The sequence below is a fragment of the Peromyscus californicus genome, unplaced genomic scaffold (genome assembly GCF_007827085.1).
Source record: "Peromyscus californicus insignis strain IS unplaced genomic scaffold, ASM782708v3 Scaffold_12__1_contigs__length_115047231, whole genome shotgun sequence".
NCBI classification, from domain to species: Eukaryota; Metazoa; Chordata; class Mammalia; order Rodentia; family Cricetidae; genus Peromyscus; species Peromyscus californicus.
The window spans coordinates 657911-685884 of record NW_026294413.1 but is presented as its reverse complement, the minus strand read 5'-3'; the positions used below and the strand labels follow the sequence as shown (position 1 = coordinate 685884).

The 27974-nt window shown below is 35.7% G+C and overlaps 1 protein-coding gene across 5 annotated transcripts in view; it reads right to left on the bottom strand.

Moving 5' to 3' along the window:
• Nucleotides 1–27974, bottom strand: part of Fgf14 (fibroblast growth factor 14) — a 661678-nt gene that overhangs the window by 125261 nt on the left and 508443 nt on the right. For all 5 annotated transcript variants that reach the window (XM_052732362.1, XM_052732367.1, XM_052732366.1 and 2 more), the window contains 2 exons: nt 19799–19909; nt 16170–16273 (listed from right to left, as the gene is read on the bottom strand). In XM_052732362.1, coding sequence (XP_052588322.1) covers nt 16170–16273; nt 19799–19909 — 215 coding nt within the window. The remainder of the gene's footprint in view (nt 1–16169; nt 16274–19798; nt 19910–27974) is intronic.

Here is a 27974-nt window from a genome sequence, read left to right as displayed (position 1 = left end):
GTTCAGTTCTACTTATCAGCCACGGATTCCCTTGTTCTCCCCCCTCCTGCCCCCCTCACCTTCTCCCCAGCCCACCCCCTATTCCCACCTCCTTCAGGGCAAAGCCTCCCCCGCGGACTGAAATCAACCTGGTAGACTCAATCCAGGCAGGTCCAGTCCCCTCTTCCCAGGCTTGGCTTGGCTCAATTTCTTTTCTATTGCTCTGAAGGAACACTATTACCCAGACAACTTACAAAAGAGTTTATTTCAGGGCTTATAGTTTCAGAGGACTAGAATCCATGGCTGTCATGGCCAAGAGCATGGCAGTAGGTAGGCAGGCATGACACTGAAGCAGTATCTGAGATCTATATCGAGATCTTATATCTTGATCCATAAACATGAAGCAGAGAGAGCTAACTGGTACTGGCATGGGCTTTTGAAACCTCAAAGCCAACCCCCAGTGACACAACTGCTCCAACAAAGCCTCACCTCCTAATCCATAATTGTGTAATTTGACTACACGTTTTTAGATCCTTTGTTCAAATGTTTCTATATGTACTTTAATCCCTTACCAAAAGAAAATGACCCTTCTATAATTCTCTTTTAAATTCATTAGACTACTTCAAATGGTCACAGCATTTGTACACTGATGACTCAAAATTCAGTATCAATCATCTCTGTACTATGTGTGTTGTTTTAAAATAATATGTGTTGTTTTCAAAGAATAACCAGAATCACTGTTTCATGATATAAGACAAATTTCAGTATTAAACCATTGCAATTCACTAATTTGAGGAGTGTTTCTTAGGAAAACAAATGTAATATTAGAAGTTATTGCTCTTGGCTGCACTGGTCGTTCTCTAGCAAATATTTTAGTTGAGTGAACACTTTTTATTAAAATCATGTATATGAATATAATTTTTATTTAAGATTATAAACCATGTCCACACACTCATGCCTCAATGTAAATGCTGGTACAGTTATCATCATTGCAATTTCCCTAAAATTTCCTTTTAGTGGTACTGGAATATAATACAAGGAAAGTAAGAACACCCTCCATTCATCTCCACTAAACCAGTGTTTCTTCACTAAGCTCTTTCTATAACAAAGAAGCAACAGGCAGGCTGCCCACCAGGCTAACTGTACAACTGGGGAGCATTTGAGAAGTTCTGCTCATGGATGCAACAGACATGACAATGTTTGCTGACCTAAGGAAACTCATTGTCACCATTTTGCCAGAACATAATCACAGTATTTGAAGATTACACAAAACAAGCAAATGCTATGGTCATGTTGTAAAAAAGCCATTCAGAGTTCTTAGGATCATTCAAAAATCCCAAATAATTAATTCAATGCTAGTAGCACTACCAGCCATCATTCAGCCTGTTGAGTTGCTTGTTTTAAAATAAATTTGCATATTTCCTAATCATTTGTCATTCTAATTGAAATATATTAACATAAAAATTACATCTGCTAATAAGGCATCATATGGTGTTTCCATACATGAATTCTGTTCGTGTTTAAATAAGTTTAAATGTGTCTGCCTCCTTGAACTTTGATCTATTCTTTAGGAACAAATATTCAAAATTATTCTTTCTAGTTATTTTTAAAGTATGTAGCACATTATCAGAACCTGTGGTCATCTTACTATCCAAAAAATTCTAGAACTTCTGACTTTATGCTACCAGGATACATTCACTGGCTAGGGTTTTCAATCTTTATCTTGCCCTTGCCTCTGATAATCACTAGTCTATTCTCAGGTTCTATGAAGTCACCTTTTTGATGTTCCATTGAGTGAAATCATATTTTATTTCTCTATTCTCTGTCTCTGTCTCTGTCATGTGTGTGTGCCATGTTGTGTGTGTGCCATGCTGTGTGTATTAGAAGTTAGAAGTTAGCAGACAATCTTGGATGTAAGTCCTTGTCTTTCACCTTATTTGAGACAGACTCTCTTGCTGTTTGCTGCTTTAAAATCAGGCTAGATGGCCCAGGAGCTTCTGGGAATTCTCTTCTCTGCTTCCTAGCTCATCACAGGGTACTGGGATTCCAGATGTATGATACTGCTCCTGTCTCCATGTGGATTCTGAGGCTATAAGCTCGGGTTCTTACATTTGTGTAGCAAGCATTTTACCCATGAGTCACCTCCTACATTTGTGTTTTGATGCCTGCCTTATTTTATTGAATATAATTATATTAAATAACATCCATGTTCTCTCAAATGACAGGATTTAATCTTTTGTAATAGATGAATAATTATCTACTGTGTTCATGCACTGTATTTGCTTTTCCCATTTGTCTCTAGATCACTTTAGTTGTTTCTATTTCTTGGCTATTGTAAACAGTGTTGCAGCAAACATTAGGGTAGAGATGTCTTTGTCAGACTATTTCATTTCTCTGCATATAAATCCAATAGTGAGATAGTTAAATCATACTATAGTTGTATTTTTAGTTTTTGAGGTTAACTCCACATTGTTTTCCATAATGACTGTACTAATTTTCATTCTTAACAGAAGTGTGCATGAATTCTTTTCCACCACATCCTCTTTGGTACTTGTCATCTTTTTGTTGTTTTCAAAACAGGGTCTCACTATGTAGCTCTGGCTGTCCTAGAACTCACTATGCAGACCAGGATGGCCTCAAACTCACAGATTCCTGAGGGATAGGATTAAAGGCGTGTGCCACTACACCTGGCTATTGTACTTGTTATCTTTGTTCTTTATAATAATCATTCTTACTAGAGTCAACTGTTGTCTCATTGTGATTTTGATTTGCATTAACCAACATTTTTTTTTTTTGCTGATAATTTTTCATGTACCTATTGGGCATTATCATCTCTTCTAAAAGATGTATATTGCTCATTTTTATTTTAGTCATTTATTTTTAATATTTCTTTGTGTGTGTGTTGAGGCAGGAAGAAAATTTGATGGAATCAGTCTTTTCCTTCACAGGGGTTCCAGAGGATCAAACTCAGATCACCCGGCTAGCAAAAGAAAGTCTGTTTACCCACTGATTCATCTTCCTGACCCTGTTCCTCATATTTCAGTAGTTATTTGGCCTTGGACTATTGAATTTCTTTATGTACTATAGATATTAACCCTTGTCAACATGATAGCTTGTGAAAATATTCTATATTCTACAGGCTGCCACTTTTATGTGCTGTTGACTTTGGTATGCAGCTTTTTAAAAACACACAATCTCATTTCTTTATTTTTAGTTTTCCTGATACTGTGTTTTGAAGATACTGTCTAAAATAACCTTGTCAATTCCAATGTTGTTAGCAACCTAAGTGAAACTATTTCAGATAACTTGAAAATAATTTTATGTGACTTGAAATAATGTAATGCCTGAAAGATAGGAACCATCCATAAGGCAGCTCCAATATGAGCCAAGCCAAAGGCAGGCTTTGATATGCTAAAAACATACCCCAACGTGGCATTCATATGTTTGTGAACTAGTACTAAACTGTGAACTCTGATAGAATCAAACTAATGCACACTGGACAACTTAAAAAACTAGAAATTTGGAGGTGACCCTAGGACCTACTGCCTTGCTCCTGAGACAAGGCATCTCTAGTCTTTGCTGATTTTTTTTTTTTTTTTTTTTTTGGCAAGGTGACTTTGAGGCTGGCCACTGTGTGGCTCTGGCTTCAGAGATTGGCAGTTGTCAGCGTCTTTGCTGAGTTCACATATAACCATCAGTCACGACTTTGACCATTGTTCTCAAGGGGTCTTTTGGAACTTGTGCAACAGTGCCACATTCCCAGCCTGCTACAGCCGAAGGACCTCATGATAGGCATAAATTGTGCTTTCTCCCAAAGTGTTTTCACCAGAGCAGATTTCCCAGTGGAAACCTGCAGCATTTTCTGCCTGGTGGAGCTTTCCTGCTGTGTGAGATGTCTGTTTACATGAGATTACCATAACGTTTATAATAGTATGGTACTGTAAGGAATGTTTGTGTGAATAAAGCAAACCTATTTGAAAGACAAATCTGTTGTGGACATTCTAATTGCTGAGCACCACACAGCCCAACAACCAGCCATGCTCTCTGTAAATGTCTTAGAATTTCTCTATCATGTTTTTTTTTTTTCTTGTAGTTTCATAGTTTTAGGTTTTACATTTGAGACTTTAATCCATTTTGGGTAGATTTTTGTAACTGGTGAAAAACAAACGTCTATCTCCTGCATGTGGATATCCAGTCTTCCTTGTATCAGTTACTGGAAACCATCCTCTCTCCAATTCTTAACCTTCACACCATTTCTGGAAGGAACTTGGCAATAGATGTGTAAGGTTACTTCTGGGATATCTCTATAAGGTTCCTTAAGTCTTCCTGTTTATTTTATGCTAGTTTATGCTGGTTGGAAGGTTGCAGGTTGGTAGTATATTTTGAAGTTAAGTAACATAATGCTTCTTGCTCTGGTTTTGTTTTTGTTATTTTCATTTTTTTCACTTTTTTCTAAGATTGCTTCAGCTGTGAAAGGTTTTCTATGATTCCATATAAATTTTAGATTTTTTTCTATTTATGCCCTAAGTATTTTGATTGGGATGTACTGAATCTGTAGATCACTTTGAGGAGTAAGGCAATTTAACAATACCAATTCTAATCTATGATAACAACAATTCTGATCTATGAGCATAAGATGTCTTTCTGTGTGGGGGTCATCTTCAATTCTTTATATCAATATTTTATTGCTTTCTTTGGAGAATTCTTTTGCATCTTCAGTTAAATTTCCTCCTAACTATCTTATTTTTTTTCTATAGCCTTTGTCAATGTAATTATTTTCTTGGTATCTGATTCATATAATTTCTAATAGGCGTAAAATTATAACACTGACTTTTACATGATGAATTGATGCTCTGAAACTTTCTTGTTTGTTTATCAATTATCATGCAGTTTTGGAAGAATTTTGTGGTTTAATCATTTGTTTGTTCACTTAGTTATTTGTTTTCTTATTTTAAGACAGGATCTTATGTTGACTACGCTGGACTGAAACTTGCTAGGTGGCCAAGAATGACATTTACCTTCTGATATTTCTGTCTTTACTTCTCAAGTATAGGAATTGCAGGTGTGCAAGGTCACACCAGGTTTTATGTGGTGCTAGGGATTGATCTCAGACCTTAACAGGAATGCCGGGTGTCATTCTACTGGCTTGAGCTGTGTTCCTAGCCCTCTATGGAGAAACTTCTGGTGTTACATTGAACAAACTAATTGATGTGGGCAAACTTGACTTTTTTTGTGTGTGTGTGCGTGTGTGAGCAAACTTTGACCTTTTCCCCTGTTGTATAATATCAGCTGTTGTCTTATTATATTTGGTTCCTATTATGTTGACAGGTAACCCTTCTGCACTTAATTTGTGTAGCATTTTTTAAATCACAAAATGGGTTGTGTTCTACCAAATGTCTCTGCAACTATTGCAAATATCTTAGGTATTTGGTCTTCATCCTATTTATACAACACATCATGCTTATTATTCAGTCATCTGAATTGAGCCTTTTCTCCATTATACTTCTCCCCCAACCAATTCTACTATTCAAGCTCCAGAAAATTAATTCTTCATCCTTTGCATTTGAGGAACTACAAATAGCATGACCTGTGAGGTACAAGTATTACTCCATATTGCTGAAAGTGGATTTTATTTTCACAGCAATTCACATATGAGAAAAGGAAAAATACCTACATATATCTGTGAGAAACTCGTGCTTAGTGTATCTTTTTTCACTCTGAAGAAAAAATATGTCTTACTAGCTTGAGATTATAAAACTGATACACATAAACACAAACGTATGTAATAAAATGATTAGACATTTCCCTCTTTAAGTTATGGAACTATGATTAACAAGCTCACTTTGGAGGTTAATTAACAAGAATAATCCAAAAATACATTAAAAATTATTTGAAGGCTTTAGATTCTATGTATTGGCAATTCAGGCATATTTTATTTACATTTATGTAGCTGTTCTTACCATTGCTCAAATGTAAAATCACCTTAAGTAGTCAATATCAGTCAATCACTTCTAATATCACTTCTCACAAACTCAAAAATTATTTTGAAGCATCCAATGTTTTTTAGGTGAAATGTAACACCAACAGAAAATGTGACAGAATAGTTAGTGTGTGGTTATCATAATAATTATCACACAGGAATCTAGATATCCAGGGTTACAACAGTTTCTTACTTAAGTGACTTGTAAAGGAAATGACTGGAATATCTGACCATTAAAATTAAGTTTGATATTATATTCCATTTTATATTTCCTTTAACCACTATTAGGAACATATTGTCTAATGAAGTTATTATTCCTAAATACCTTCAGGAGTGGCTTTTGTGGCTCAGAAAACCAAAGTGTGATGGTACATCCTGTGAACTACACAACTGTCACCTATTAGTACCGTTTTCTTTTCTATTTTTTTCTGATTGATATTTTTTGGATAAATGATGCATAAAATTAATACAAACTTTGTCTTCATCCCAAATACTACATGGCAATTGAGTTTTTGAAGTAAATACATAAGAGCTTTTGTTCAAGGTGATTCTTCTGTCAGTTTCAATGTTCAAACCTTCTTTTGTAGTGTAATCTTAAATTAAAGAAAGGGTTTACTGCTATTTCTCCCAGATAGCCATTTGGCTCTGCTAACTCTATAAAACTATCTTTCAAGTGGCTCAAATTTCACTAGGAAAATACCTAAACCATTTATGGCACCTGTGAAATAATTTCTTAAATATTTCCTCCTTCAGTTTAACAATTTTTTTACTTTACCACTTATTTCTTCATGAATATTTTTTTAAAGCTTCTTTCTTATTTCCCAGCTAACCTTTATCTTGAGACTTTTGAGCAATTTAAAAGTTGATTTTTTTCTACTATTCTTATTATAAAATATACAGATATCTAGCTTGATACTGGAAGAAAAAACAAGAATTGTGTTATCTAATTTGTAGTATATCTATTTGTTACCATACATTGAGACAATTATTTTATAGTAATAACAGGTGATAATTCTTAATATCAAACTTTGCAGCCAAGCATGAGGCACACACCTGTAATTCCAGCTTGTAGGATGTGGGGGCAGGAATATCAGGAGCTCAATCTAGTCTTTTTACATAGTGAGTTCTCTGCCAGTCTGGGCTACATGAGGCATTATTTCCCAAAATATTAAAACCAGAAGAATTTCCTTTTTTTAAACTCTTAATAACATGTGGTCTTAAAATAGAAAATATATTAAATATCAATATTTAAATAGTAATATCGTAGTAGATATGAAGGTATCATCTTAGAGTTATATATTTCAGCCATCATTTTATAATTTAATATGGTGTTATAATTTAACATGGTAAAGTTAGTATAAGCATAAATCTTAATTACAGGGAAAATACTTGCAAATTAAATTGAGTGTTTGTCGTGTGAGCACTTTATGTGGCTTCTAATATAATATAGTGTTTCTCAGGCCATAATAATATGCAGTTCTCAAGGGATATATCAACATGTGCCTAATTTATTCTTTATTGTCTCTTAGCAAGGGACACATTGTTTTTCTAAGATCTGTGAGTAATTTGCAGCCCAGGAAGCCGACACCCTTAAATTATAAGAGAAAAAATCTATTATAAGAGAAAACTTGGTGTGAAGGGAGCTGTTTAAGGTAGAGGAGGTTGATACCATGTTATCATGGATCTACAGGTGAAAGACAGATGAATTAATTGTAGAAATTTATATTAATGGAAGATCAATCAATTTTTAAACCTGTGCTATTATACCCTCATTGATAGCATGTACAATTTAATTTATTACACAGTATCAGTAAATGCTTTTCTCAGTGTGTAAACTAAAACTCATCATTTGTCAGGTTGGTACCATTAGGTACTAGATGTACCAGCTTAAAAGTAAAGTCAAATAATATTTCTTATTTGCCCACAGGGAAATTTCTGCTAAATAATGGCCAGGAGCCAAGATAAATGATCAAATAAAATACTTCTATCTTCTCAGAGGACAAGAACAGTGATTCTAAGGCTACATGAGAATATCTTGTTCCCTTCTGGTCTCTACTGTTATTGGAACAACAAATAGCCACCAATTATGAGGCCTTAACATGGGTTGGGGAATGCCTAATAAGTGTGACTCATCTCTCTTTGTTTAATACAGTGGTTGGGTCTTAAGGCCAGTATCTAACCTCAGATAATACTCTTTCTTACAGGCTCCAAAACAGCCTGCTCAGAAGTGCAACGTGTACCATCCCATGAAATTGCATTTCTTATTGAGTAAATTATTTTACAACCAACAATGAACATTTAGTGCAACTCTAAATAGTTCAGGGCACTGCAAAACTTCTGTACTGTAGATAAATAATTCTGTTAATTTGTACAGTACATAGAATTCATGTCTATAGAAACTGAAGGTTCCATGAGGCCACATTTTTATCATTTCTCTGTATCCAACTGTGTGCTGGGTTCATGCTAGTTAACAGGCAATGTTCCAGTAAAGTAAATGGTCACTGTTCTTTCAAGAAAATTATAATTTAAAGATCAGTGAGGCCGGGCGGTGGTGGCGCATGCCTTTAATCCCAGCACTCGGGAGGCAGAGCCAGGCGGATCTCTGTGAGTTCGAGGCCAACCTGGGCTACCAAGTGAGTTCCCGGAAAGGTGCAAAGCTACACAGAGAAACCCTGTCTCGAAAAAACCAAAAAAAAAAAAAAAAAGATCAGTGAGAAGAGACAGAAAAGCACACAGATGGATAACTTGAAATTACCAAAGGGATGATTTTGCCTGTGTTTAGCATAAAATGCAGAGAACAACAGCCAATTTGGTTATTTCCCTTTCCTTAGACTAATGGGTATTTTTGATGTGTTTGAAAACTATTATATTTTCATTTATCCTTATAGTTTCAGTACATGCTCAATGGTATGAGTACAATAAATATTTGGTGAATGAGCCAGTAAACGAATTAAACAATCCACACCAAGAATGTGGAATTAGCCTATATTTTAAGTGATTATTAAAATAGTTTTGTATGTATTTTGTGTCTAACCTATCTCAAGTAGATATTTTGGCTTGAGGTTTGGGTAAGAAATTTGTAAAGGTAGCATATTAGTTAGTTTTCTTCTGCTGTGGTAAAATACTATGGCAAAGGCAACTTATAGAAGGAACTTATTTGGTTTCAGAGAGATGATTCTACAGGGCAGGGAAGCATGGCAGGAAATGACAGTATGTCAACTGAAGCAGGATGCTGAGAGATCACATCCTTAACCACAAGCAGGAAGCAGAGAGCAAGAGAGCTGGAAGTGGATCAAGGCTATAAGTTCTCAAAGCCCACCCCCAGTGACACAATCTGCTTTCTCTAGCAAGGATACACCACCTCCCCAAACACTGGCACTCATAAAAGACTAAGTACCTGTAACAGGAATCTTAAAAGTTCTTACTAATAAAATCAAACCTGACCCAGGTATTGGGGTGAATGCTGGTAGATCAGATGCCAGAACAAGCCACAGCTACCTCACCTTGCCGGATCCTCAGCTGGTCTTGCTTCCTCAGACTAGAGGCCTCGAGTCCTCATCCAGAATGGATCTCAGCTGAGTTGTGCTGCTCAAAACCTAAAAGCTTAACCAGCCCAATGCTTAACCAGTCAAATGCTTAACCAGGCCAAAATGCTTCTAGTTTCTGGTCCTCAAGCCTTATATACCTTTTTGCCTTCTACCACCACTCCCTGGGATTAAAGGCTCGCTTTCTGGGATTAAAGGCATGTATCACCATGCCTGGCTATTTCCAATGTGGCCTTGAACTCACAGAGATCCCAGATGGATTTCTCCCTCTGGAATGCTAGGATTAAAGGCGTGAGTGCCACCATTTTCTAGCCTCTGTATCTAGTGGCTGTCTGTTCTCTGACCCCAGATAAATTTATTAGCATGCACAATATTTGGGGGAATACAATACCACAAGTACCTTAGTATACAGGGGGATACATTTCTCACACAAACCACCACAGATGGGCCCTCATGGAATCAAATCCTGTGGATACTTGGAAATGTACTTTAGAGAACAGTCCACACCTTGTCATATAAAAAGGAGAAGGAAGTTTATTCCCCAACCCCAAAAATGGGACTTGGGTGGGGCTGTCCTGCTTAGCTACAGATAAAATTTAGTCTTTTAGAAAATAAAGAGCTATAAAATATAATTTATAAAATATACCTATGTAATTTTATTTTCATTTGTTTAAATCTGAAATACAACAACTTCAAAATCAACTCAGGTTTGTTGATACTGTCAACATTCTTCCCAGTATATCTGCAGGTACCAGGAAGATTAAATATATATCTGGTGTCACAGACTGAGTTTCTTCTTAGTCTTTGTGTGTTGTAGAGTTTACAGCATTTGCAGGATCATAAACCCACTAATCATTATTTGAATTCTCTGTCTCATCTTTTTCTCTAGTCCACGTAATGTCTTTGTCTTTCCTCATGTTATCTTAGAGCTGAGGGTCACATTCTTTGTTAAGTTCCCTCCTCAGATTGAGTGGAATGATCACAACTATATCTGTAGCCTTCTTTAAGGCCAACTCATTTGGCTAACAAGAAAATGAACACTACTTATAGACACTTTCTCTTCTTCACTTCACTTCACTGACTTAGACCAAGGCATAAATCTACAGTCCATAGCCATTTGTCCATTTTCATCAAAATCAATGACAAGTAACAAAGCATGGAATATTAGAGTCATGGTAGGTTAGATGTGATGGAGACCTGTGTTTTCAGTGTGTTTTGGGGGCACTAGCTCTAGAAAGGCTCATGATACATATTCAGACTTGTGATTCTTAAAGCAATGTGAACTTACTGAACTGGAGTATCAAAATCTGCTGGGTCAATATTTTGAGGTCTGGATATATATGAGACATTCTACATAAGTCTTATTCAGGTTGAAATCTGTGAAACATTGTGTGAATACCTGAGATTTCCCTTTTACACATCAGAATTGTTTCTATGAAAACTCAAGTTATGAATTTAAATTCACTGTCTCTCTGCTTTCTTATCTAAAATGGATTCTATGAATTAAGTAAAATATACTGGAAAGCCTTCTTAATAAGTAAGATGGTTTATTAAGGTTCTATCTACTTTCTTCCTTTACCATTATAAGGCTATTGATTTCATTTCTAAATCTTTGTCACATGAGTATAAATAAAAGGAAAAGAAACACCATCTGTCACATAACAGTTCTATCTTCACGTGCTTCTATTATGAAATTTATTATTTGACAATTTCATAAATGTATGTAATGTTTTATGATTGTTTTCACCCACATCACCATCTTTTACACACCCCCAACTCTGGAAGACCCACTTCTTCCCAAGTGGTCTTCCCCTACTACTTTCATATTTTTTTGTGTGAAAAAACCCACTGATTTTCATTAGGGTTGCCTGTATGAGCCTGTATATTACCAGTGTACACACTACTGAATAAAATTATTCTCTCTCCTCCATCAGCCACTAACCACCAATAATTCCCAGTTAGGGATGGGGTCCCATGAGCCCCTGCTCTATCCATAATGAAATGTTGGTGGGCTGTAGATCTCACTTCTCCCTATCCTCTCACTCTGACATTTTTGATATTACTTCTTTCACAACGTTCCCTGAGCCTTGGATAGAGAGCAGGATGATACAGCTGTACTATTTAAGGACATGTATGTAGTGCCCACAGGGCCCAGAAAAGGGCATCAGAAATCCTGGAACTGTAGGCACAGATGCTTGTGAGCTACATGTGGGTCCTTGGAATAAAACCCAGGTCCTCTTCAAAAGCAGTAAATGCTTTTAACTGCTGAGCCGTCTCTCCAACCCCACAGGAGATTGCTTAGTCTTTCAAAAGTAAGTTGATTGGTAAAGCAAAACAAAACACCTAATTGTTTCTCTTAGTACAATAGGTAGTTTTTAGTAAGCTTAAACAGACTTTTTTCTTAAGCAGTATTTTAACCTGTTTAATTCCTGTATAAAATATTTGATGATTTTGTTCTCTGACCTGAGAGCTTGTATTATACCTCCAAGCAAACCGTTCATATGACATTAAATCTCTTGAGACACATAGCAAGTGACATACTATAATCATTATAATCACAAAAATAGCTGTTGTCATGTGGAAGAAAAGCTTCCCAGGCAACAACTGCCTCCAAGACTGGGGATGTTCATATCTTAGTCAAGAAACATTTTTATCCCCACAAGGTAGAACTATCATTATTGAACACATTGAATATCTTTAGATAACAAGGGATTGCAAGAGTTTTCCTGAAATAGAGAAATACATGCCTAGAGACCACCACTGGTGTTAGGTCAAGGAACATAATTCACTTGAAATGGCCTATTTTATTACCTACACCCCCCACAAAAATAGATCCTTGATAAAATAAGTTTCATATAATACACTGAATGGTAATAAGTTAAATTTCCTTTTTATAAGATTTATTTGTGTGTGCATGTGCAGTAGCACGCATGCATGCCACGTGCATGCGTGTGTGTGTGTGTGTGTGTGTGTGTGTGTGTGTGTGTGTGTGTGTGTGTGCGCGCGCGTGCGCGCCTCTGAGGCCAGAAGAGAAGGTCCTTTGTCTGGGAGCTAGAGTTAGAGGTGATCATGAGCCAAATAAAGTGTGTTATAATAACTGAGCCTAGGTCCCCTGGAAGAGCAGTCAGTCTTAACCACTGAGCAACCTTGTCAGCTCCTCAAATTATTTCTTACTGAGTGTCTCAAAATGAAGTTTTTTTCTTCCCAAGATTTTAGTTGCACCATCATGCATTTTTAGGTTCTTGTTGTAACAGATGCCAGGCCATATAATAAAAAATATCTAAAATGGAGACAGCATAGTAAACTATCTAGAAGTGTAAAGTAGTGAATCAGACTACACACAGATTTTTGTTGCTTGTGTCTACTACAGGGATTTACAGCAAACTTTTATGCAGTTTGAATATCAGTGTCTATTTTTTTTATATTATATTGTGATACATTAGTTATGCTTATTATATTAAAGGTTGTTAATAAGATAAGGTAAATTAATTCATGATTGGAATACTTCACAGTGAACAAATACTACTACAATTATTATAATTTAAGTTTTATTATAAAGTAAAATAATTTGTACATCATTTCTATGTCACTCTCTTAGTAGGTGTTTGGTGACTTATACAATTAGTAATTATGGAAAAACATTATTGCCACTAAAATATTTAAAGTTCAAACTGTATTTAGTTAAAGTCAGTGGAGTATTTTAACTATGGAATATGAGCAAAGACTTGAAATTGCATTGAGTTTCTCTCAAAGTCTGTTTTTCAGAAGATGGAAATGATGTTAGGCTCTCCCCCAACAACTGGGCTAGGGAGAGAGCTTCGGCTAGGACATAGCCTGGGTTCATGGTACCAAAAGATGGGAAGAAATGAAGCCAAAATCTGTAAGTCAGAGACTCAAGCTATTACAGGGGATGTCCAGAAGCCAACCACCCACAAAACCTGAAGAAGACAATATATCAAGATCCTTCAATACTTAGAGGTACAAATACTATTCCCCACAACAACTTCATAAGTTCTGAATCCTGAACAAGGAAACCATGTTTAAGATGCTTGTGGTTGGACTTGAGGTAATTGCCTTGCTTTTATGGTTACTGTACTGCTAGATTGCTCTAAACATACTAGAATTTGTTCTAGACCAAAACTCATGTCCAAGAGGATATAATCTATCTTTAGAGGAGAATATATTACAATTATAATCTGACTCAAAATAAGCAATAATTAAATGTATCACCCATAGTAGCAAAAAGATAAAAGAAACATAAATGTCTGATAATAGCATATTATGATGAGAGAACAATCATGTGGTAAAATTTGCAACAGAAAGGACGAATTAGATGCTGTGGTTTGCTGTGGGATGGTCTGTATGTCAAATTGCTCTGATTGGTCAATAAATAAAACACTGATTGGCCAGTGGCCAGGCAGGAAGTATAGGCGGGACTAACAGAGAGGAGAATAGAGAGAACAGGAAGGTGGGAGGAGACACTGCCAACCGCCACCCGACAAGAAGCATGTGAAGATGCCGGTAAGCCATAAGCCACGTGGCAAGGTATAGATTTATAGAAATGGATTAATTTAAGCTATAAGAACAGTTAGCAAGAAGCCTGCCACAGCCATACAGTTTGTAAGCAATATAAGTCTCTGTGTTTACTTGGTTGGGTCTGAGCGGCTGTGGGACTGGCGGGTGACAGATTTGTCCTGACTATGGGCAAGGCAGGAAAACTCTAGTTACAGTGGTTGGCAGTACATCTAGCAATATTTAGATTATTCAAAGACATTACTTGGGGAAAAATAAACAAAAATAACAGGACAAATGTCAAATCAGTAAAATTGAGTTGTATCTGAAATGAGTCATCTCTAGAAATGATCTCTTTTTGTATATGTTTTCCTAGACAAGCTGTAAGGAATTCTGTCTTGATCTTGCTCACAGCATGCTGCATATTCATCTCCTGCAGCAGTACACAATTTGCATAATATAATACTCAGTTCTGTGCTTTGGAATACCCTTGGGTGAGATTAGATAAGAGGGACTCTGGTGCTACATTACAGTTCCCTTTAACAGAGGTTCCAGATTTTCCAGAAAAATAGATTTTTTTCCTGGAAGGCTGAGAAGAGTGTTTATTATATATAATATATGCATAAAATCAAAGTCATATATTATTGATACATAAACATAAGATAATATCATAACTTATTATTACAGTTGTTTGGTGGTAAGACTGAATGACAACAAACATTCTAAGAATTTATATGAAAATGGAAAGCAAACTCAAAGGAGAATGTATTTTAAGGTATTTACATTTTAATCTATTGATTTATGCTAAAGGAATAGTGGAATCAAATATGTATTTCTCTAGCCGTCAATAGGAGGAGATTCTAGCTGTATTATAGTGCATAAGCACAGCATACCTGGTGGAAACTAAGTTAATGAAAAAAATTCAGTGAAGGCTATGCATTAGGAAAACTTGTCAATTTCTAGTAAATATCGACAAAAAACTAGAAACTTGTGCTTAGATTTGTGTGAGATACACACCTCATTATTAGAAATATTTTTCTACTAAAATATTTTCATTATTGGAATTCCTATTAAAATAAATATAGTTTTCCTTCTTTAGCCACTGGTTTAGTATTTATACCTTCAAACTAACCAATCAAAGCATTATAAAAACTTGTGTCTGTGCTGAACACATATATATAGCTTTTTCATGTGATTATTCCCTAAGCAATACATAAAGCAGCCATCTCCTTATTATTCATATCATATAAGTATCATCAAAAATGTAGATATGGTATGCATGAGGAAATGTAGTCAACACACAAATGTTGTACCATTTCATAAAGATGATTTTGTGTCCCCAGATTGTAGTATCCACAGAGGATCTTGGAAGCACTGCCTACAGAGACTGAGGGGTGACTATGCTTCTTTCTCTTTCAAAACTCATATTGTTTCCTTTTTAGAAACACAAGCTTTTGGATTCCAAGTGTAAATGTGATTATGTACCATATTTGGAAATGAAAAAAATCTCATTGAAACAGAAACCACACCACTGTTTTCCAACAGAGTGATGGGTAAAGAGGAGACACTGATCAAATAAAAGTAAGTCCTAGTGGTCACCACATGTATGATGAGTACAGTGAATATTTTGTATATTCCAAAGTTGAAAACACATTTAAACATTTTAAATAAAAAAAAAAACTATGCTGGTGAAGTGACAGGCATATTAATAACCTTGACTGAGTCTCCAGGTAAAAAAAGATTGACACAGCATATTGACCCAGGTAAACACTCAGTTATTAAACTGAGTAAAAATAAATTAGTAAGAGAAAATGTGTGCCAATGGCACTTCTTTGAAAGTCTCCAAACCAAGTGCATTTATAAAGAGAAATAAAAAGATCATACTAAGAGAAATTTTTTGATTCTATGAACTATGTCATCTTTTAAAATATGGCAAACACATTTTAAGATGAAGATTATTGTTCCTTCAGAAGTGCTCCTATCACCAAACACTGATGAATAATTTATAAGTAGCTCCTGCAATAGCCCTATAATGACCAAGTTCCAAAGTCAACATGGCAGAGTCCATGCACACACATCTTTGGCCCCTATTACTGCTTTTCCTATTTTACTAACAACACACTGAGGGCTGATGTCATTGGCATGTCACTTACTGATGGGTAGAGGTAACCTTCTCCATTCATGGCTATGTACAACCCTGTCTTCACTCCCTGGATGGCAACGACACGCAGTCCCACTGGGATGAGGTTGAACAGTGCTGTTGAAGAGAAAGGTGATCTGTCACCAAGCAATAGACAAAGCATTTCCATAGCACTTCCCCTTCTCTTTCTGGTAAGAAGCATCATATGTATTTCTATTTTTCCAAGTATCAACTAACGAAATTTTGTTTCTCTTTATGGTGAGGAAGCTACTGCCATATAGAAAAATGAGCATCTCAGCTTTGGCTTCTCCTTAGCAAGCTCACCTGTACCATTCTGAAGGGTTTGGGAGACAGAACAGAATCAAGCCTGTAAACATGCTTCTACTATCAAAGTCTCTGACCCTACTAGATTCCAGAAAAAAAATCATCTATGGGTATTCTCAGGAAGCAGAATTTAAAAAGTGCAACTTGAAAGTTGACTGTCATTTTCTATACTCTGTGACTGGGCATTGCAGTGCAGTGTAGGCCAGAAGTTCAGAAGTAATTCCCAAACTAAATTGCTTTGGCAGGAGCAACATCATATGCCAGAAAAAGAAAAAAGAAAAAAAGAAAAGATGTGCAGCTGCTCATGGGATAAACTTAGAAGGTACTAATAAAATAAAATGGCATGCAAATTTTCAAGAAATAATTTTATTTATTGATGTTTTGTAAAGTTATATATAAAACTAAAAGTGGACCATGTTCATTTTTATATATCTAGTATGTTAAAAAACATTTAAGTTTCTATTTTTCTTCACTTCTAATGTAGTATATTTTCACAAAGTGTACTTTTCAACATCATCTTGAATATTGTCAACCATAACATCTCTGCTATATATAGACTGTTTAGTGGGTCTCCAGCAATACTTTTAGTACAAGTGGTATTAACAAGAAAGCTATTAATTAATTATCTGCTCTCATTCAACTCCTTAACTTGAATTTATTTCTGAGCAATGGGAATCAACATGGGAAGTACTCAGCTCTTGACATAAATGTGTAAGTAAAATGTCTTAACTTTAGGCCTTCAACTCTTTTACAGAATACATGCCACTTGAAATTGGTGAACAATTTGATTTCATTCTAGGGCTACTCAGTACATAATTACAAACTAAAACTGCAGCAAGTGTTGTTCTGCTTTTCTTCTCAGGGGGATGCGATGCAGGATGGAGAAAACTACATCCTCTTTTGCAATAATTACAAATACCTGTTCCCCAGGTCATAACATATCTGCACCAATTTAATGATGAAAGGAAAAACAGCAGGCCATGGTCTTGATAACTACACAGAGATTAATTTGGGGGCTAATTGGGAATAGTTGAGTTTTGTTTTCATTATGCAAAGTAACATTGAACTGTCCTTTGCAGGACTCTGGAGGGTTATGGCATATAGAAAAGGAAAAGGGTTTACTCCTTTTCATTTTTGTTATTTAATATTGAGTACGGTGTGGTGTCATTGGGTACTAAGCTTTGTCCTGACAATTCTCTGTGTCTCTTCTTTGTGTGTGAAAGCTACGGTCACTCGTATTTTTATTATCTCTCTAAACTTTGAAAGGATGGGCACTGTAGGATAAGCCTGAACTTCTGTGCATAATTTTAAGGTAAGAAAATAAGCTTATGTCTGTCTATGTAACTATCTAACCCAATGATTTCAAATCTATTTATTTTAATTTCTGTATTCTGCTTTTTAAAAAAGTATTGTAGCTTCTGAATATATCATGTCAACTAGATAGTATAATTCCCAAAGGCAAGAGTAATATGAATATTATAAATAATATAATATGGGAAGTAAAAAAAGTTCTAAAATATAGCCTAAATAGCCATAATAAAATTGCACTGTCCTTCTTTCCTCGGGATTTTGGCAGGAAAAAATGCAAGCAATTATCATTTTCAAATTAACAATGTGGAGCTAACCATAGATGATGTGTGGTTCTAGCTAAAAACACAGATAAATTATTTTCCACTCTTCTTGAATTTTATGTAATTACAAAACAATGAGGCAAAGCCTAGGGGAATAAAAAATAAAGATGTCACTGTGATTGTGTTTCTGTTGTGGAATACTCAGGTCTACAGGTAGCAGGGAATTTCAACCCTTGCTTTATGTGAAAATTGATGTGTTTATGAAATAAGATGACCATACTCAGCCCTAGACCAACCAAGTCAGAATCCCTAGAACTGGGTTAAGAACATAAGGAAAGTTTCTAAGAGCTCCTCAAATGAGTCTAGACTGTGGTTCACGTAAGAACTACCATCCTAAACCCTCTGGGGTGATGTGACAACTTTTACATATTTCAGACAACCAGATCTAACTACACATGTACATACTGTATACCTCACACCCCCACACCTTGCCAAAGAAAGGAGAAAGCAGTCCAAAGAGGCAGCTCTTTCCTTCCGTTGCAGCTTTTCTTTATATTTCCTTGAAAATTTTTGTCATGATGGATTATTTTTCTCTCTCTTTTCCCAAATAATAAGAAAGACATAAATAAATTAAGGAGCAATACTCTAGGGCACATTTTTAAGGTAAAAGGGAAGATAAAATAGAGAGAAAAGATTCACTATTTCAAGAAAAGGAAGATTAACAAAGGAAAATACACACACATATACCTATATAAATGTATACGTATATATATGTACACACACACATAACTTGAAAGAATTGAAGAGACTCCCTCCAAACTAGTAATATAAACACACTATTTGTACACTTCAGCTCACTTCAGATTAAAAAACACAGAAAAATACTAATATTTCATATAGAAACATCATGTGTTAAACAACTTATTTCACATCATTAATTGTTCTAAGAGTCTGTGCCTGAGAACTTGATGAGTCAGTCTAAAATAAGAAGAGCTGATGATTCTATTGTATGTATAAAGTCTTTTTCTTTTAATGGAAAATAATATTTTATGAACAGAAATGGTAACTGGATAGGCAACCATCCTTGCTCATGACTCAAGAGTTGTATGTCCTGTACAGTTTTTGCATTTTACTGAGCCCAGCAGTAAATGAAGTGTGTGTGTGTGTGTGTGTGTGTGTGTGTGTGTGTGTGTGTGTGTGTGTTAGAATTCATGTGAAATTAGAGGAAATCAGAGGTCAGAGTATAAATGAAAGAGAAAACAGTCAAAAAACAAAAAGGGAGGGTTTTGGACAAACCCCATGAAAAATGTAAACAAGTTCAATATAAAAAAATGGCAAATGGAAGAGAAATATCAATATCACAAAAGATACATAGATTTTAAATTAATAATCACAGACTCTATTGAATAAGGTAATTAAATGTTTTGTGCAGCGTATTTATATGTACATAGCCTGAATATCCTCTCTATGAGGACATTAACTTTTATACCAGTGCATTAGTGTGCCTAACTGTTATGATCAGGAGATGAAAAGTAATGTTCTGGACATAACCATTGTGTGAGCAAAAGAAAACACACTCAGTTTAACACCATAGGTACCTCTTTCTGCATTAGTACCTTCATACATGTGGTCTCAGTGAAATGATACATGCATTCTAGTAGGCAACTAGAAACAAACCAACAGAACCAATCATATACAAATGTATTTCACAAAGCCATTTGAGTAGCAAACTCAGTTGGTCACTTACTGGAATTGGTGCTGTCATCCTTGGTTCCATCGAGAGCTCCATCGGGGTGCATCTGCAAGTAGTAGCCTTGCCTGCAATATAACCTGGTCACTATGCCCTTGAGCTGGGGATCTGAAAGGCAAACACAGGGGTCATCAGCTTCACAATGCTGAAATGGAGAGATGATTTTCCCCTCTTTTTTTTAAAAAAAAAATATGTTTATTTTTCAGAAGAAGACCTTTTGTAGAGTTTGTACATTTGTATCTCTCAGACTTATCTGTGTCATGGTATTCAGACCACATGAACCACCACAGTTAAAGGAGGTATCATAACAAGCTTCAGAAAACAGGCTATTTTATGAAACTAATATGTGTGTTTACATTATTTATTAGACTGTCAAACTAATTAAATCACTAGTTTAATTATGACTCTAGCTTGTAATTATAATAAACTAATTCTGTCATTCAGGGTGACAGTTCAAGAGTTTTGACTCAGAAACTTCATTAAAGATTTTAAATAGAGTTTTCATTTTTCTTAAATTGACAGCCCTTATATGTGAGAAAACTGTATTTTAAAAATTGTCTTAAAATGTGATTATACATCTTTAGTAAAATCACCAGTTTGTACCCCTAATCTCATATGATACACATGAGAGTCTAACATTTCACTTCTGAACTCAGAGTGAAGTTTGGCATCAAAAGATACAGGATGGGTAGACTGGACTCAGAGCTGTGGTGAGTGTTTTGCCTATGCAGCACTCAGCACCAAAACCAAACAATACACTAGTCTCCCTAAGGTCAGCTCTAGGACAACAGCTTGATTAAGATACAAATGAAATAAGCAAGCTTTTCATTTATACAACTGGAAAGGACAGACAATGGCATCTGATTCTTGCACTTCAGGCATGGAAGCAGAGGGAGGTGGGAACTTACTGTAACAAAAATGGGAAACCATGTATTGTGGATTTCTCATTTAATGACTGAGAAAAGATAATTCAGTGCTTCCCCAGAAGCTAGCTGTATCTAAAGTAATAAATATTTGCATGTGGCTTTGCAAAGGCCATCCTCATTTTGGGAATTTATCTGATACATCATAATTCTCACCATGGCAAGAGGTTCTCTCCACAACAGCTGAATGGGATATTCAAATTTGATTTTTTGTCCAAATTATAGGAGCTACTGAACAATCCAACACATGGTCTTTAATAACTACAGACCAGGCAACAGACAAACAGAATAGCACACAGGCCAAACAGGCAGATTTGTCCACAAACAGAAACTCTGAGTTTTTGGTGATTAGCTTTTAAGAAATGAAAAAACAAATCCAGATGACTGTTTCTATGAATACTGCTGAACTGAGCACTTTGGCTTCATAGATAGGAAAACTAATTGGACATAAATAACATTCTGGAAAGTGAGCCAACTTTGAAGTATCATAACATCAGTGTGACAAGCATGTCAGGAGACAGGTGTGTTTAAAAGGCTAAGATTGTAAAAAGAGATCTCTAAGTGATTATTAAGGCAATATTGTGTATATACCCTCTTCCATAGCAAATAATTTCTAAATTACATAATTCTCTCTCTCTCTCTCTCTCTCTCTCTCTCTCTCTCTCTCTCTCTCTCTCTCTCTCTCTCATCATTTCATTCTGTCAGAACTCCAACCCATGGGATGATATTGCCTATACCCAAAGTATGTCTTCCATTGCAGTTAATTCTTTCTGGAAATCCACTCACAGATACAACCAGAGACATGCCCTCCACACCAGGTTTCTAAATAAGTCAATCCAGTCATGTTGAAAATTAAGATAAACATTGCTTGAGTATTAGTTTTTTAATACATTTTTTATGCAATATATTCTAATCATGGTTTCACCTTCCCCAACTCCTCCCCAAATCCCACAATTCTGAAATGTGCATTAGTTAAAAAAAAATACAACTATACATTCATTTTTTTCAACACACCCTCTGTCCACTGCAGACCTGTTTCTAGAGTGAGCTGCATTTTTTATACTCTTCTTTTCAAATTGGTAACATGAAAAAGAGCATAAGTAAACCAGGTGTGGTGATGCATGCCTGTAATCCCAGCATTCAGGAAGCAGAGGCAGGTGGATCTTTGTGAGTTCAAGGCCAGCTTGGTCTACACAGTGAGTTCCAGAATAGCCATAGTGAGACGCTGTCTCAAAAACAAACAAACAAGGGAGCAAGCAAACAAAAACACAACTAAAAATAGGGAAGAATTTCTTAACTTCTGTGAAAACATGAAAAGAATTTTATGGACTGGCAACTATTCTGTAAAAACCTGTGTGTTCTGTCATCACTTGTTTTAAAATAACCCCACATCCTAGTCGTTAGTTCTTCCAGGATTTAGTTAATTAGATCAGTCAAGGTAAGAAGAGCCTATATTCTTGCACACAGTCTCCCTGGCACTCACACAGTAAGCTCTTATGAACCATAACTCATCTCTATTATGGGAATAACAATAAAATGCAAAATTATATTGTCTAGAGTTCTTATAATAATAAAAGGCAATCTAATTTAAATTTACCCGGTTTCACAATTCTTGATATTTTTATTTTTTAAAACTGATAATTGCATGTGTCCTCAGGTGTCAGGCATTGTTCTAAGAAAACTCTGATTCATTGAATCTTCACTGTGAGTGAAGGAAATCAATTCAAAAATGAGGAAATTAAGAAAGAGAACAATTAAGTAATTTTACAAAAGGCACAGAATTTACAAGGCTGGAGGTTGAGTATGAACACTCAGTCTGCTCTATTAATAGCTAGGCTATGTGCCCTCTACAAATGGAACAATTAAATTAAATTGCCTTACAAATCCTAGTGTAAGTCAAACTGCTTAATAAAAAAAAAACAAGAAAGAAAACAAAAGTGATACCATTTTTATGATCATCACCAGCTGTGTCTCAATCCTATACATTCACAGGTGAATGTGAAAGGCAAAGCCAGAATAGAGTTGTGAGGGTATCAACGTCCTTGGAAGTGTCTACGCATCCCACTTTGTAGTTGGACAAGTTCCCAAGTTCCCAGTTTCTGCCCCGCCCCCGAATTCCTCACCAGAGTTGTAATCCCTCACCAGGTTTGCTGTAATTGGACCATTTTCCATTCCAGCCAAAAAGAATTTCTAACCTTGACTTGACTGTAATGTGAACAGCGTCAGCCGACCCCATCAGCTTTGTTCGCATGGTCCACCCACTGAGCTGCCTGCCTCCTCAGGGTGCTTCTCCACTGCACACCCTTTCCTCCCTATACCTCACCAGCACAGGATTTCTCAGGCTTTTTCAGCAAGCACTGAACCAATAAAGACATCTCTCAAGTTCTTTATCATTATTTTTTAAACATTTGTAAATAGAAATTTTAAAAACTTCTTAATTAAAAATTTTAAATGGAAATATTTTTAAATAGAAATTACCCACTTTTGAACATTTAAAATACATTAAAATATGCAAAAACAGTTCAAGCCACATCTATGTATCAAACAGTGCTTAAAACAGATGCTGATAATTTGTCTTATCATTCATAGTCATAATTCCACATTTATTGATAAAATTGTATGGTAGTATCTACCTCACCAAGTTGACTATATGTGACATAAAGAAAGTTGAAGTGTGTGACATTGTTCATGGGATCTAAAGTGAGTGTTTATTGATTAAATACTTACAAGGGGCTAGTAAAACATCCAATAATTTCATAGATGGCTAACAGGAGTCAAAATTTGAACAGCATGAAAATCCACAATGACAATGGCTAGCAAATTTTTAGATGGGTCCTCACCCATTGTTCATGTAGTTATGCTTTCCAGATCTCTAAATTCGAGATACACACTAATATAAATGCTTAAAAAGGAACATGGCAAAATAAAACTTAGCACCCCCTAGGGAAAAAATTATAGGAAAGGAAACATACCAAAATATTAAATATACTGAATTTTGAGGGTATTTATCAACATTCTTACTTTTGCTAAATTTTGTATAATGAAGGCATGCCAATTTTATAATGGAAATATAGAAATTGTAGTAACATCTATAAATGGCTGATGAATACAAGTAAAAATAATATTTCATACACATTTGCAACTAAAATTACAATCATATATACCCAAAAATATAAATACTACTGTTGGTTGCTAAATGGTCCAAATCTTTAAAGGTAGCATTTGTTGGCTGATTTTGTACAGTGGAAGGTGCACAGAATGTTCCTTATGACCTTGTTCCTTTCATTACTTATAAAATTATCCATAGCTGATATGGTTGCTTAAAGTTTAATGTAATGTCCATCTTTCACCCACTCACAAACCAAACTAAAACACAACATTCCCTCTAAGGCCAAAATACACCATTAATGATGATAGCAAGGCAAGGAAAGATGACAAAAACAGCCACATCAGTCATGTCTGGTAAAGCAAAGAGAGTCTGAGTTCCTAGACTATGAAAATGAAAATAAGGACCTTCACTATAACTGCAACAAGTCTTAGTCTAGCATTCCATGGACCACTCACCTACATGATTCTTCATGTCACAAAAAGAGGAACAATTGTTAAAGAGAGATCAAGAAAACCTTTCACAGTTTCCAGCAGGGACAGGACCCATCAGGCAGCCATATAAAGGCATATCACTATGAAGTAATGGTGTGCAAGATATCTAGGAGTGTACAAAGCCACAATGGCAAGCCCTTTGCATTTTTTGTCATCTCCAAAAATGAAAAGTAAATTGGAATTTATTCATCATTTAATGTACAGATTTATATTGATATTTCCAGACAGGTACATGTTACATCAGGTCTTTAAGTAACTTAAAGCAGTTGGACAGACACATCCTGTGATTCTGAGGGGCTGTCCTAGGGACACTAACTCTCAATTGATTGTTTCCAATGAATACTTCACCATGTTTTAAAATTTATGTATTCCTAGTGAAGCAGATGTATATATTATAGCATGTATTTTAACTAACATTTGGATAATTTAGGGGGGAAATACACAGATATAATGTGGATTGAAAATAGAAACAAAATTAGCAATGTTAAATATTTAGCTCAGATTAAATTCCTCATCTAGGGATTATAGTTTTAAAATAAAAATAAAAAAATAAGCTTTCTACTCAAATCTATCATGCACTTAGCCAAAGGTTCGAAAATGTTAAGATAATTGACATAAATTTTTATGATAACAAATGCTTACCCTAAATATATATTATGTCCTGACATACAAAACAATGGAAATGTCATTAGTGTGAAACAAACAGTTGTACAGGTGCTCACATTTTTATTAAACTGATGAGGTAAGCAGTTGTGTGACATTTCTCTAGCATTTTAAGTTTAAACCTGATGAACAAAGACTATGATTATGCTCCTGTCTGTGACTGTTGCAGTTCATCTGAGTGAAGCATCAGCACATTAAAAAAGGCAGAGTGTATCACTGCTCTGCTCTTCTCTGCTTGTGTACTCCAGTGTGTAAGAAAGACATTAATAGAATCACTCAAAAACTGGGAATTCCTGGCACAGTGCAACACCTGGAAAGCACCCTTGAAATGCACTCATCTTCATGGGATCACCTGGTTTTCCAGTGTTGTCACTGAGGAATAAGTTATCATTTACTTAACTATGCCACAAGAATGCTGGATATTTTCACTTAGATAATCAATATTTATAATTTAATGCCTTCAAATTTGCAACTGTAATTCACAAGAAATAAATCACTGGGTCAAAGCACAAAATACTTTAACACATTTTTTATTGCATGTTTATAAGGGTGAAGTAAGATGTAAAAAAAAAAAATCTCACATTATGGCCATTACGTGGTCTAAGCTAGAGGATGCTAAGGCCTGTAAGAGTTTTAATATGTCTCTAGAATGTTAGAATATTGCAATTATAGAATCTTGGTAGGAAATAGTGCTGGAAAATGGTTTTTCTAGCAGAGATATAAAGATTTATTTCCCTTTCGAGCTATCAGGTACTAGATATTTGGACAGCTCTCTCCTTGAAGTAATTTGGGTTGTCTCTTGGAAATATGGAACAGGTGTTGAGCAGGATTTCCTAATGTCTTGGTGTGTATATGAAAGTATGTATGCAGGTGTGTGTGCAAGTATGTGCAGGTAGGTATGCAAATGTGTGTGCAGGTATGAGTTCCCTTGCTTGCTGAGGTGAAAGATTAAAAGCAGGTGTTCAGCTCTGTCACTCTTCACCTTCTTCCTTTAAATCAGAGTCTCTCACTGAGCCTGGAGTTTCATATATTTTGCTAGACTTGTGGCTAGCAAACCCCAAATGATAATCCCGTGACCACCCTCACTCGGTGACTGGGGTTTGCCTCACCCCACCTTGTAACATGAAATCTAATAGGTCTTTTAATAAATAACAGGAGCCAGATATTGGGGTAAATGCTGAAAGATCAGAGAGACAAAGGAACGAGTCACAACTACTTCTCACCTCGCCAACTCCACAAATCCTCTGACTGAATGTCTCTGAGTCCTCTGCTGAAAGAGGTCCAGCCCAAAAGGGCTTCAACCAAAAAGACCAGCCAAAAAGAGTTTCTGCTGAAAAGGCTTCAGCCAAAAAAGGGCTTCTGCTGAAAAGAGTTTTAGTTCCTATCTCCTCATGCCTTATATACCTTTCTCCGTCCAGCCATATTACTTTCTTCCAAGTGCTGGGATTAAAGGCATGTGTGCTTCCCAAATACTGGTAGCAGAGGCATGAGATCTCAAGTGCTGGGATTAAAGGCATGTGATTCCCAAGTACTTGGATTAAAGGTGTGTGCCAGCACTGCCTGGCTCTCTTTCTCTCCTAGACTGAGTCAATCTCATGTAATTGAGAGTGGTTTTGAACTTGAAGAGATCCAGACAGATCTCTGCATTCAGAGTGCTAGGATTAAAGGTGTGTGCCACCACTGCCTGGTCTCTATGTCTAATCTAGTGACTTATTCTGTTCTTTGATCTCCAGGCAAATTTTATTAGGGTACAACAAAATATCACCACACCACCTAGCTTTTGATATAGGTGCTGGGGTACTGAACTCACATCTTCCTGCTTGCACACAAAATTTTCTTATACACCTAAAGTGGCATTCATGCTCTCTGCCTTCTCTAATGACTTCCTCAAGAATATCCACCCACTACAATGTTCTTATGTCCAAATAATATTATCATCCTATATTTTACTAAAAGAGATTATATTAACACAATATTTCTGGGTAACTGTTTCTATCTTCACATTTATCTTTATATCAAATAGGCTTTTCTATTCAGATGCCTAAGTAAGATGCTAAAAATAATATATTTTACCCAGAGAGCTAGCTAGGGTTTGTATAGATATTTTTTAAAATGGACCAAAAGTATACTTGATTCATTAAGTATTCCCTGAGCATCTATCCTGTTCAAATCATCCTGATAGGCAATTGTGAGTAGCATATACAGATATCAAGGGATTTATAGTGTTTCATTGCACACATTAATTTAAAGCTATTTGCTGGTGATTATTTTATGTTCAATTCATAGTACAGAGATGGAAGGGTGCAATAGCTTTTCTTTCCTATCTTAAAGGACAAGGCCAGCACCCCTACAACAAAAATCAGGATAACAAGAGAAAAGTATAACAAATCATCTAATGGAAACCTTATGTGACATGGAACCTTCAGTCCTGATGCATTCACCCTAAGAATCCTTGTTAGTGTATCAACAACACCACATCCTAAAAGACTCAAGATTATTGTAGGAAACATTTATATTGGCTCATTCTAGCATAAGTATTAAGAACTATGTTATGGTTAATTAAGAGTATAAATATCTCCCAGATGGTTAAGCAAATAACTAGACATTTTTACTTGAATTTCCTGATGATTCTATCATGAAAAATAAATAGAACATAAGACATTGTAGTTGCTATTTACCTGCTATTTTAAAATTCTAGGTATACCCTTTAGTATGTGTGCTTGTATTGTCCTTTTCAGGTAAAAATTTGGATGAAGTATTCAACAGTGCCTCAAAAACATTGGTACCAACCCTTTTTCTACATTATAATTATAGGGTGCTGTATTAGGAAAGTCATCAGGTATCCTAGCTTTTATGGAGATATATTAAATAATGGATGTGTGTATGACATAAAAGTATAAGACAAACTTTCTAGAGGAACAAAGAGACTAAGTGAAGCAAGAGATGAGAAAAGGGAGAGCAGAGGAGTTGGGACAGAAATGTGGGGA